The sequence below is a fragment of the Rhincodon typus genome, chromosome 5, assembly GCF_021869965.1.
Source record: "Rhincodon typus isolate 14 chromosome 5, sRhiTyp1.1, whole genome shotgun sequence".
In the NCBI taxonomy this organism is placed as follows: domain Eukaryota; kingdom Metazoa; phylum Chordata; class Chondrichthyes; order Orectolobiformes; family Rhincodontidae; genus Rhincodon; species Rhincodon typus.
In genome coordinates, this window is record NC_063336.1 from 115,021,048 (window position 1) to 115,033,390 (window position 12,343).

General features: G+C 40.0%; 1 protein-coding gene across 1 annotated transcript; it reads right to left on the minus strand.

Moving 5' to 3' along the window:
- Nucleotides 1–7: 7 nt before the first annotated feature.
- On the minus strand, nt 8–12,267 carry zpax1 (zona pellucida protein AX 1; the record flags this gene model as incomplete). The annotated part of the gene is made up of 21 exons (XM_048597124.1): nt 12,152–12,267; nt 12,011–12,069; nt 11,814–11,906; nt 10,448–10,575; nt 9,511–9,651; nt 9,170–9,250; nt 8,361–8,528; nt 8,172–8,268; nt 7,715–7,932; nt 5,452–5,605; nt 2,228–2,442; nt 2,030–2,144; nt 1,742–1,947; nt 1,548–1,665; nt 1,299–1,465; nt 1,134–1,207; nt 925–1,052; nt 609–798; nt 387–528; nt 195–288; nt 8–117 (listed from the first exon to the last, which is right to left on the minus strand). Coding segments are annotated over exons 1-21 (2,721 nt in total), but the record flags the coding sequence as incomplete, so codon positions are not given.
- Between the last annotated feature and the right edge of the window lie 76 nt (nt 12,268–12,343).

The window sequence follows — 12,343 nt, forward strand, 5'->3', positions numbered from 1 at the left end:
CAAGTGATTCTTCACCTTGCTGACTCTTGCTCTCCACAGTAGGGAATTCTGTCAAAATCAGAACTGCTCCCGATGATACATATCCCTGCACGTGGTGGGCTGTGTCAGCACTTCGACCTGTTGTAATTACACACCTGGTCAGTACAGGGTTACAGGCTACAGCACAGGTTGTAGTCCAATCTCAAAAGCATTACCTATTCGTTGTTTCCTTGGTATACATTGACCAGGACACAGGAATCTATTTACTAGCTCCTTCCTGCACAAGGCTACACTGCAGTGAAAGTATACCTAGGAGAGAATGAAAACAGAACAGCATTATGAAACAGGACACTTGTACTCAGGAATCAGTGAAGGAAAAAAGAACACCATACTGCAGCAATCTTCACCTGTTCCTTGGTGTGATTATTCCCCCAGGTGAAAGTAAACATCTGGACTTCAAACCTTTTGAAGTGAGCAGGATATTTAACCCGCTCATTCTTGGTTACTGGATGGAAGGTGGTTCTATACAAGTCAGCTTTATTCTCACAGCTGTAAAAAATAACCAGTCACTCATCACAAGGTGAACATCAATAACTTCCTGTCTTTAGACAACTGCAACTCTGACTTGCCTGTTGATAATTAGGGCCCACTGTGGAATGCTGTGTCTGTCTGGTGATGCAGTTGCCCAACAGTCCTGCAGGAACAGTTCAATTTGTGGATCTTTGTTGTGCAGCAGCTGCACTTCTACATAGAGGGGATCAGTCAGATACTTCACAACTGGATAGTCACCTTCCTCATACAGCTTAGAATAGGACACATCTGCAAACATCCAAGCAAGACGGGGAGTCCCAATAAGACTGGATATCTACTCAAGCCATTCTCTTCCCCACACACCCCCAGCCATGCAACAGCACTAGTACAAAGCCACTGCAGGTGGAGATTTACCTGTGGCAAGTTGCATCATCAAGATCAGAGGTCCATATCCAGGTACAACTGTTGGCTGAGGATTCAGTTGGTGTTCAAACTGAAGGTGTAGGGAGTCATTTACATGGTAGCGACAGGATACTGCAAGCCTAGGCACAATAAGACAGTAGGTAACTATTTAGTATGCTCAAAGAGCATGCAGAAAACCCAAACTTTGCTCAGAATCTTACCGATATACTGGATCACTAGTCGACTTTTTGAAGAAAGCTACTTCATTCTCATAGATCATGTAATCCTCCTCAAACTAAAGCAGAAATTAGTCCATTATTAGACCCCTGTGTATTCTACAGGAAGTGTTCTAGTAGTGTTCCAATAGAAGCCAGGTGTTAGCTTACCCTTCTACTTGTCCCACATGCGTTTGCAAAAAAGTCAAACATGACCTGGAAAGCACTACTCTCCTTTGGTCTACAGGTTTTATCTTTCAGCATCATTTTCCCATCCACTCCCAACAATGCTTCAAGTCTCAGAGCAGTGATGACAATTCTTCCATTTGGGAAACATGCTACATTAAAAAAGCAGAGGTTAATAACACCAGCACTGAGCAAGCAAGAGCTTGCTTTGAGCAAGTGAAGTCAGGAACTTACTTATCAAGTCACTTATTGAAAAGCTGCAAGAAACAGAAAAGTTGACCAGAACATCCAGGGTTTTATTATCCTGGAATTTCAAGTCAAATCTGTTGCGAAGACCTTGCTCATTTATTGCCTGTAATTGAAGCCACAATTAGTTGGGATCCACACAAAACTAGGCCAAAACTAAGACAACAAGCTCAGTTACATACTTCATGAACTACTTCAGCTGCATCATGGGGAATGGTTATTACTGAGTGGGTACCATTCTCTCTCAGGATATAGCCATACTGCTCAGCAGCATGGGGGGTGAGCTGCATATTTCCAATGAAAGGAATCCAGTGCCGATCCAAGGTTCCATGTGTTACCATCAGCGTCATGCTCTCTTCACCACAAAAGCCATCTGCCACAGGAAGCACTAAGAAAAAAGGGCACCTTTCATTACATGTAAATGCTTTGAAGTATCACTTTGTAGTCTGCACAAGGACAAGAACACTTACCTATTTTGTGGTAGTGTACTAAGTGAACCGCATGGGTGAATGTTAGATCTTCTGGTACCACAGTCATTGTGTAGATGACATCAAGGGTATATTGTTCAACACCATCTCCTATATACTGAGGAGGAAAAAGGAAGCAAAAAAAGTCAGCACCATTTCCAAGCAGTGACACGGAAACCATCTACCCCGGCATCCCATTACCTTTCTGTCCACAACTGGTGACTCCATTGGAACTTCCAGGATGAAGATTCTGTTCAAGGCTGTCTCATTTATGTTAGTCCCACTGTACACATTAAACATCTGGCTCTCTTCATCCACAGGGAAGGACTGAGAGTCCAGAGTGAGCTTTGTGAGTTCTACATCAGGAAGGAAGTTGCCCAATGAGACATTGAATAGCCATTGCTCAGGAATGGTATCTGGAAGAAGAATGGCATCATGAGTCAACAATTCACTCACCAAGTAGAGATGCTTGAATTGCTTTTCCTCTTCCCATTTATAGCCTCAATGTGAAAGTTGTCGCAAATTGGAGAACCAGGTTTACCAAGTGGAGGTTAAATATTCTTTTGGGTTGAGAACTGAGAAGTGTGACTAAACAATCATGAGGTCATAACCAGTAGGTTAAAAAACAGAATTCCCAATAAACTTGTGTTAATTGGATTGCTGGACAAGCCACATTTTGTGAACACTTCATGTTTACGTCAGGTCACTGATGAGGTGAGTCAGATATGAGTGACAGAAGCATGTTCATGTAAATGAACATCAATAGGTGTGCTGTTTAGCATCCTATAAAAGGAATGTAAGCATTTTTACAAATAGACATTTAGTGTAGAAAAGTGAGGAATTAGCTTGAATCACATCTGCTTAACAGAAGAGATATTTCCTCAAGAGGGGGAATCTAGGACAAGAGATCATAGGATAAAGGGATGACAGATTTAAAGACAGTGAGGAGAAATTCCTTCTCAGATTGTAGTAAATCTGTGGAATTCACTACCCTAAATGTGCAGTGGATGCTGCAACATTGCTAATTTGAAGTCTATGGGTGGACTTTTCATGGCAAATAGGTAGGAGTGAGGTAACTCCAAGTCTTTAGATGAAAAAAGAAGTTAAACAGCAGTTCTGGGGGCAAATACCCATGATTGCCTCATAATTGATCAAAGTGGTCAGGAAATTAAGATAGAAAAATCATTCATCTGGTACAGAATCAGATATTCAAATCTGTACCACCAATAAAAAAATCACTACACTACATAGTGCACTCAGCTCAGTCTTGTGTTATGACACTTCAAGTGTTCAACCAAGGCCTTTAAAAAAGGATCCTGCCTCAACTACCCTCTAAGCAGTGCATTCTAGACTCCACCTTCTGGGTGAAAATATGGTCCTCATATCCCCTCTAACTACCCAGATTTGGACAGGAGGTTTAAAGTGGTGATAAAATTGTAATTATAGGGAGTAAAGAAAAAAGGAATGGTGGCCCAAACAAAGCCATTACAGTTAAGCTCAAGTGGAACAGATCAGGTTCAATGAGGGACAATACTGAACAATCTAGTAGTTTCAGCTCAACCACTGATGGTGCTACAATTGGGAGGGAGGGATACAGATTACTACAATGTGATGCAGTGAGAAAGGCAAGTTTGCCAAAAGAATTGCCAGTTAGGGTGAATCAGAAAAACTTGTCACAAAAAGCCACTGAAAGGATTTTTGCCCAGTTCATTGACTTGTACAGCCAAAGAAATATCAGCTTTTAACATAAAATGGACTTAAAGTAGCACTATTTGGGATTGGTGAGAAATACAGACTTCAATGATTAACCAAGAGGCAATTGGATGATTGTGCAAAGTCGTGATGTTGCTCAGCCAACTTGGGGTAACATTCCTTGCACTTAATTTGCCAGTTAGTTGTAAAGCACAAACAAGGGACATTTCATTGCTTCCAAGTGCTATTTGGCCTTAAAGACAAAAGCCACCTTGGAATGGACAAAAACAACAAGTGCAAAGTTTTAGTACATCAGGAGTGGATTTAAGTTGGACATTTAAAGTTTCCACTTCAGTGATTCTTTTGACAAATTTTTTGCCTTTAGCAAACTTGAGTGCACAAGGCATAGTGTGTTTGACAACTTGAAAGTGGCATTTATTACCAAAACATACTATAGCCAATTACACTAAAACATTTAAACTGATTAGTTATTCAGGGATGTTGGTGCAGAAGTGAGGAAAAATGAACTTAGTTTTATTGTTAGGTTGAATTGTACCAGAAATATTTAATAGTGGAGAAAGTCACCGAATTATGTTGGTTCTACAACATTTTAAAGTCTGCATTCTTGACACTGCAGATTACAATGCCCACTTTTCTGGAATGGCTTATTCCTGCTACAAAAGTCTGATTTGCATTAAGCACCATTTACATTTGATCATTCTTATGACAGGGAGAGACATGATAACAGATGCTCGATTAAAAATAAACAGAATGAAAGAAAAAAAGAAGTGGACTTTTGTAGAATATTAATACTTTTGATTAAAAGTAGTGAATATTTTGGAACTGGGATTATACTGTAGATGCAAATTGGTTTTGTTAGTTTGGTGATGGCTACATAACAGCTAGAAACTTAGTGGTCTAAGCAGCATTTCCAAGAAAAGTGTCCAAGCTTAAAGTGACTGACCATGCTATTTCCTATTTAAAGTTAGCTGGATAAAAGCATGCATTTTTCAAGCCTTGCACTGAAGGTGCAAGTCTCAAGGTAAAAGTCACCTCTGGTGACTTCAACCTCTTTCTACATAATCAATTACATAACATGTGTTGCACTATGTTACAAATATAGTGAAGACAGCACTGATACATCCCCAGGTTGTCCAAGTATCATAGAAGCATATTGCTGGAAAAGAGGGCCAAATTCTTCTTGGTTGCTCAAAGCACTGTGGTCTTTGACCCCTTGTGAAAAGGTGTTTGGCAGCCTCTTGTGAATGTTCACTGACTTGTGAACATGGTAACCAAATTGGTCAAGCCAGCTTTCACCTTGTAATTTCACATCTTCCACACTGAACCCCAAGCCAACCAAAACAGTTAATATGCTATCATAAAACTAGACTGATCAGTTACAGCAGAATTAGGCCACCTGTCATATCTGGCTTGGATTTAACTCATCAGCAAGCCTATCATTTGGGGAAAGTCTGCAATTGGTTTTTTTTTTTTAAAAAACACATGAATACAATTTGTGTGAAGTGCCTTGATCTTGTTCTCCCCTTTTCCCCACCTACCAAGAAAAAAAGTGCCCTTCACCCACAAAGTGGAAGACTGTCATTAGATATTGTAGAAAGCATATGACCCTCACTTATACTGCCCAAATTCAAATCTATGGCATGATTAGTTTATACTTCCTTTCTCTGGACCACATTTGAGGAGTGAGGAGGAATCCCATTGTATATACATACCATCAGTGAGAACCAGGGGCTGAGGTATAAAGGGTGTAGTAACTGGATGGATCACATTGATTTTATTCAGTCCCCATGCCTCATCTTCCCACAGGTGCTCCAGGAACAAGTTAATACTGTACTTGATACCATACTGGCCATCCACCACATGGCTCTGGGGGAAATAGGGAGGCCAAAAAAAAAAAGAAAAACACACAACTGTTTGGTAAAGTCAGTTACATTAACTCTTATCAATACAAGACATTTGCATGTTTACCACAAGTGACTAATTGGATAGTCATCTTCAGTGGGATAAAAGTATCCAGAACTTGAACAGTTTGAAAAATTACAATTGAATGTAGAGGCACTGAACTCCCTGGCAAGGACTATTTTACAGTTGATGACCAGAGTCAAACACTGCAATAGAGCAGGAAGTGATTTTATTTGGATAGTTGGTTCTAGAAGTTAGTCACAAGCTAGGAACTTTGCACGTGTTAGAGGGCATGGTTGAGAATGTGGCAAGTATAGGGACCTAGATACTATTAGAGCCTCTTTCAAAAGTTTACCCAACAGGTTTGATGTTCTTGAAGCACAAGGACAAGTGAGCAGAAGAAAACAAGCTACAGGATTTGAATTTGGGAGGGGAGACAGAAAAAAGGAAACCTAATAGCAAGGACAGGTTAATTTTCAGGGCTGTCAGGAATTTGGCAGAAGGATCCAACAATTGTAGCTGTTATGGAGGGTGTGCACAAAGGCTGAAAAAGCAGATGGGCTGGTTTGTACATAGGCAAGGTTTGGAAAAATTAATAAAATCAAGGCAATTGTACCAAGTTCAGACATAGGCAGTGATAAAAATCAATGCAACAAGCTTACACTGATGATAGGTCCAGATTTCTGTCAGGTAAGGGAGGTGATAAAGGGTGCCATTCAGTGATGTACCAATAGGTGCAAGCAATTGTCAAGTTTAAGGGCCTTGAACAGTCTGGAGCAGGGGGGGATGGTTAGGTGATTTTTGGAAGACTGTAAAATTGCAGATCTAGCCTCTATTTAAAAAAGGTTAGAAGAGTGCAGGAAGCCATTTCAACTTAACATTAATTATTTGGAGGTTGTATCAATAGGACATTTTACTACAAATCATGGTCAGTAAAGTGTTTCCCTTCATAAACTTAAGGGAGTTTTTAAAACAAGCAGGATTGATAACAAGTGGCATGTGGCACTTAATTTCTAGGAGGCATCCAGCAAGACAAAGAAGTTTTAGGAATTTAATACAATTGAGGGATGACCAACCAACCATAGAAAACCACCTGGATAAACTGCCAGCCTGTGATCAAACTAAATACTGGCATGCTTCAGATCATTTATAGTCTACATGCATTTGTAGAGATACACTTGGCCAAATTTGTCATGCAAAATAGGAGAGCAAGTTGAAAAGTCACAACCTTCAAGGAGGGGTACAAAATTGAGAAAAAAGCAGGTACAGAATAGTGGAGATGTCAACTCTTCCATTGTGGGAAATAATAGGAAGCCAGTACATTTTTTAAAAAGGGAAAGACTGGAATGCAGTAGAAGAGTTTGATGTCCTAGTTCATGGATAACTCTAGTGTTAGTATGTAGGTACAGCTAATTAGGAAGTGAACACAGTTAGTCAGTCTTTTCTGTAGGTGGGGGAAGAAAAACAATGGATTATTAGAAGTCCTGCTACAACTGCACAGGGGATTGTTGAGGCCAATCTGGAATGTTGTATATTGTTTGATTTCCTTACTGAGGGAGGGATATGCTTGCATTGGAAACTTCCTCTGAACTGCTTCCAAGAAGCAGACTAGTGATGTAGTCTTGGAGGAAGAAAGTTGGGCAGGTTAGACCTACATACAGGAAGTAGAAAGAATGTGAGGCAATTTAAGACACTTGAGGGGACCAGTTTGATTAGATCTGGAAAAGCTTCCCTGATGCAGAAGTCAGGAGGAAGGGAACTGTTTAAGAGAATCCCATGAGAAATTTCAGTCTCAAGAAAAATCTTAGTGCTCTGATCAAAAGTTGAGGACAGCATCATTGAGATTCAGGATCATATTGCATTTCTAATTGACACTTAAAAATCAAGTGTTATGGAGCTGGTACAGAAGGAGTGACAGCCATATCAGATCGACCACTAAGAATGGTGGAACAGGATTATAAAACTGAACGGCCTTATGCTATATATGAAATTCAGCTTTGTGGTTTCAAATTAAATTGAAGTGGTCGTGGTGATCATCCTTCCATTTGCAAGGAAAAATCCAAAACACCCAACCTTGTAGTATCCATCCTGTGCTCCAATCGGGACCTTTATAGCAACGGCTGTATCATTCTGGTCAATGGTGTAGTTTCTTTCTGCCATTGTTGTAGGATCCAACTTTACCCCATTCACTCCCATGGAGCGGTTGTCTTGATGAACTGCACTGGTTACAATTGGAGTGAAGATTCTTGGTACTGTCCAGATGATCTTGTCATCAGTGAATGAGGTACCATCTGAGGGTTAACAAGTAGCAAGTTTAAAACTTGGTAAAAGTATGGAGTTATTGTCACATATTTCCACTTAGGGATGCAGGTCCCAAGGAGGGCAATATGGAGTACTCAGCCCTTGTTGTACTAAAGGCCACAGAACTCAATATTAGTTAAACAGGGCAATATTAAAGGGTGAGTAAAGAGACTAACTGAAGCTTACAGTTAGGCTTAAAGTTTGAAAGCTACAAGACTAGCATTCTTACCAAGGGGACAAGCCACAGCAGTGTCAACAACAAGAATCATCCAATGCTGTTTGTAAAAAGTACTTGATCGTATTACTGTCAAGGGCACACCCTGGACCTAGTTAGTTAAATAAAAATGTCAGTTACTACTTTTCAATGCAGAGTCTAAAGGCTCAGGAAAGTCAGTTGGAGTAGGATTAGCAAACTCACCAAAACTGTTTGAGCCTCATTTGTATGATAGGGGGCACGAAGCAATATACGAGACACTGTACTATTGATTCCATAGTTCATTTGATGTGCTTCTTTCACAGTCATAATCCTTTTGTCACCAGACACATGAAACACCACTTGCCATATTCCACTTTCTGCACTGCTTGCCTAGTGCAACAGTAAAGACAATTCAAATTCCACTTAAAGCTGCAGTAAGCATTATAGTCACAATTTTGCAGAATTGAGACTATTGGAGGTCACCCTCAACATTAAGTTTGTGTACAATGCCATAAAAGAAAAAACAAAACCAAGACAAGTTACAAGTGTGGAATGTCAACAGCTTTGGTATTAGAAATGCATATTTGCAAACAAAAAAGGTGTAACAATCAAGATAAGTTTGATATAAAACAGATACCATAGCATGGATTGTTGTTATCAACATGGCTGTTTACATGTTCTGGTGCTCAGAACAGTTATTTAAGCTACTACAAATTCTACAGGCAACAATTTTTGCTCCATCCAAGTGATGGTGTATAGCATTACCAATGCTTTGGTTATACATTCCCACTTTGGAAAGTTCCTTAAGTTTGCAATATGCTGCCTTTACCTGTTAGTTTGCAAGCCAGCGTTGAAAAACAAACATCTTTGGGCCTACTTTTGCCATGGATGTAATGGGTATAAAGAATAAAGTTTAAGTCCTACAGTTGCATTCATTAGAATAAAGCTGAAGGAGACATTATTATTAACATTGAGATAATATTAAAAAAAGTAGGACAGCATTGAAAGTTCCAGACACTATGACATCTTACTTCCGGAAGTATTAAAGACCAGTCCTGAGAATCCTGTGCATAATCTTCTTCAATTGGTGGGATCTTCCTTTGTACTGAAACCTGCCCAAGATTTAAAAAGATTACTGTTACTAACAGTAGCTCATGTTGTATACTTTAATACAAAGTCAGTGTTAGATGGCAGTTTTTGAAATATCAGTCATACAAAGGATGATTAAAGTTAATGATTGAGCACAATCACTTCAGATGCCACAAGTTGTTGGTGCTTAGTATTTAAGCTAATTCTTCTGCAGCAGCTTAGAATTACTATTAGCTGTAGACAGCATTAAGTGTCAAACTAGTATTTGACATGAGCCATTTACCTGCATGTAGTTTTCTTCACAGAAGATTTCCCTTGCAGCCCATGGTGAGTACATACATGATAGATCCTGAATATATGTTGAAGCCTTGAGCTTGTCAGTTCCTACATGTATTTGTATAGTGAGGTTGAACTGTTCATCATTCTGCAATGAGGTGTAAAAAAGGTATTAGTTGGATGACAAGGGTCACCATTTTGATCTGGTAAATACATCACTTTCACCTATTCTACAATCAATCATTTAAGTGATCTGGATATCAAGAGCTCTATTCCATTTTTATGGCCTGCGGGATCAGAGTCATCACCTGGACTTAAGCTGGAAAGATGCTAAAACACTTGTACCTAGAAACAAACTAAGGTAAGGTAAGGTAAGCTGTAAAGGACAAAACTGACTCAGTAAAAAGAATTGAACAGGATCAGTCAAAAATCAAAAACACAGGTGTGATGTGTTTAGACTAGGTTTAAAGGTTGCATTAGGAGATGGTTTGAAACAAAAGCTGTTTTGTTTCAAACAGTTCAATAACCATTGTAAAATTGATTTAAAAAGGCAGTGAGACAGGGTATTGGGGACAGAAACCAAAATCACTGATTTATTTTGCACTTGCTATTTTTCATTTGACTTTCTTCTGTATGGAGCTACTAATCTGTTGCAGTTATCCAGTAACACTGGAAGTCAGACTCGTTGCACATTTTGCATCATCTTTCTTTACACACCACCTCCACCCCTCCAAAACAAATTCATAGAACCCCATACTCCTAGAATTCTCACTTATTTTTTCCTTCATCTATCAGCCCATTCTAGAGTGTCAGGACTCATTTCTATGTAGGCACTTGAATGTTTCGTGTTTCAGGTTTCCTGCTTTTTCTTCTTATATTTGGCCTGCACAGAGGGAAAGACAAAACTAGATCTGGAATGCATAAATATTCTCTCCATATCTTACCACAATGTGTACACAGCAGCTAAGGACAGAGGCACGGAATTCGACATTATTCCAGGAATCCACTGTAATCGTGTAACCACACTGCGAAGCAAACCTTGGTGTAACAAGATAGATTTTGCCAGCAGGATCTAGAAGTTATAGAAAAGCCTAGAGTTAGCATAAAAAAACCTAAATTCACTGGTGTCTACACACTCTGAAAGCAAATTTGCTTTCAATTGGGCAGCAGGATTATCTTAATGAGTAAAAAAGGTGATGATGCCACTTTCCTGAGCTAGAGTAGATGAGGCATGATCTAATGGAGTGACTAAGCACTTGAAGAACTGAATTATCTACTCTTGTCTTTTCATTCCCATGATGTCCATCTTAATTGATTTTTAGAGCAATAGTTCAAAAATATTGTCATGCCTGCCAGAATCATGGTAACTTAAACCTAGGTTGATTTATAACTGGACTCTTTGAAGCCATAGCTTCCATTGGCAAGAAAAACAGAACAACAGGCAGATGGCAAAGTGTTGAATGAGAGGCAAGGGAAAACATAGAATTTCACCCAGTTTGAAATCCACAAGATTTCATTGTGCATTGTTAGGGTCAATAAGTCATTAGCCATAAGAAAGTTAGAAGCCATATATGAAGTCAAGCCATTATTTTCAGAAATCAAAGTTTCAGACTTAAGAAACAAGAAGTCTAAATATCATTTAAAGAGCTTGATTTTAAAAGATGGGGGATGGTAACTTCCCTCAAGTGTTTTACAACATAATTAAGAATTGGACAGTCTTTCCAGCTCAGTGGCCTGACAGTCTATGTAAGGTGGTGGGAAGGAGGGGAGAAAGAGGGGGCACCTTTGGGATGTTAATAAAATGATCAATCATCCACAAACCAGAATTATGCAAAAATTATTGGAGCATGGCAGGGGGGGGGAATAAAATTAGCTGTTGGCAATGTGCATTTGAAGAGGTGGTGTAGTCATAATAGTCTCCTTCTGCATTTATTTAATCTAGCTTCAGTGAAAGATTGGAGCAAGGATTTGTTTGAACATACGGTTCTGAACATTACGTGTACAAAAAAAGTCAGGAAGTTTATTGAAAGTATCCCAAGAAACTGTGTGTTGGGGAAAGGAAAAGGATTGATTGGGTGTTGAAATTCAAGCTTTTCTCCTGCTCTAATATAGGAGAGAATCAGGGCATCGACTTTTTTTTGCGCAATAAAAAAAACACCCACTGCTTTGTAGATTGACGTGCGGTGAAAAGAGCTGGGAAGTGAGATTGTATGCCATCCCTAGACTACAATGGATGGCTCTATCAGAGCAGCACCAGGAGCTGAAGTCTGTCGTTACACACTGACTCCAATATAGAGCAGCAACACTCACCAACAACGCTAATCTGCCAGAACTTCCCAGCAAGAAAATCCTTATTCAGTCCAACCCAAAAAACACTGTCGCGGCATTCAGTCTTCAGCAAACCTACAACAGTGGGTTTAAAAACAAATTAGTTCAATAGTAAAAGCACTAGTCCATCAGAGACAGCACAAAACCAAGACACACTGTCTTTGTACAAAAACACCGACCTGGCGGGGCACTTTGCATCCAGACTTCAGGGGCTGTCGCAGCCACCGATAATATCAAACTATTAAAGAGAGAGAAGCAATTAGCAAACAGATGGGAACCTCCCTCCTGTCTCCAACTTTCTCCCCATCGCACAGACTTACCCAAACAGCAGGATCGATGCCATAATCCACACTCTGGCCCCGAAATGAACAGCTTCTACTCGTGTCCCACTGAAATAGTGACCATAGTAGGGGGGAGGAGGCGCGCGCTATTTATCCCGGACCTGGGGGGGTCACGCGCTCAGCAGCCCCCCCCCCCCCCCCCCCCCCCCCCCCCCCCCCCCCCCCCCCCCC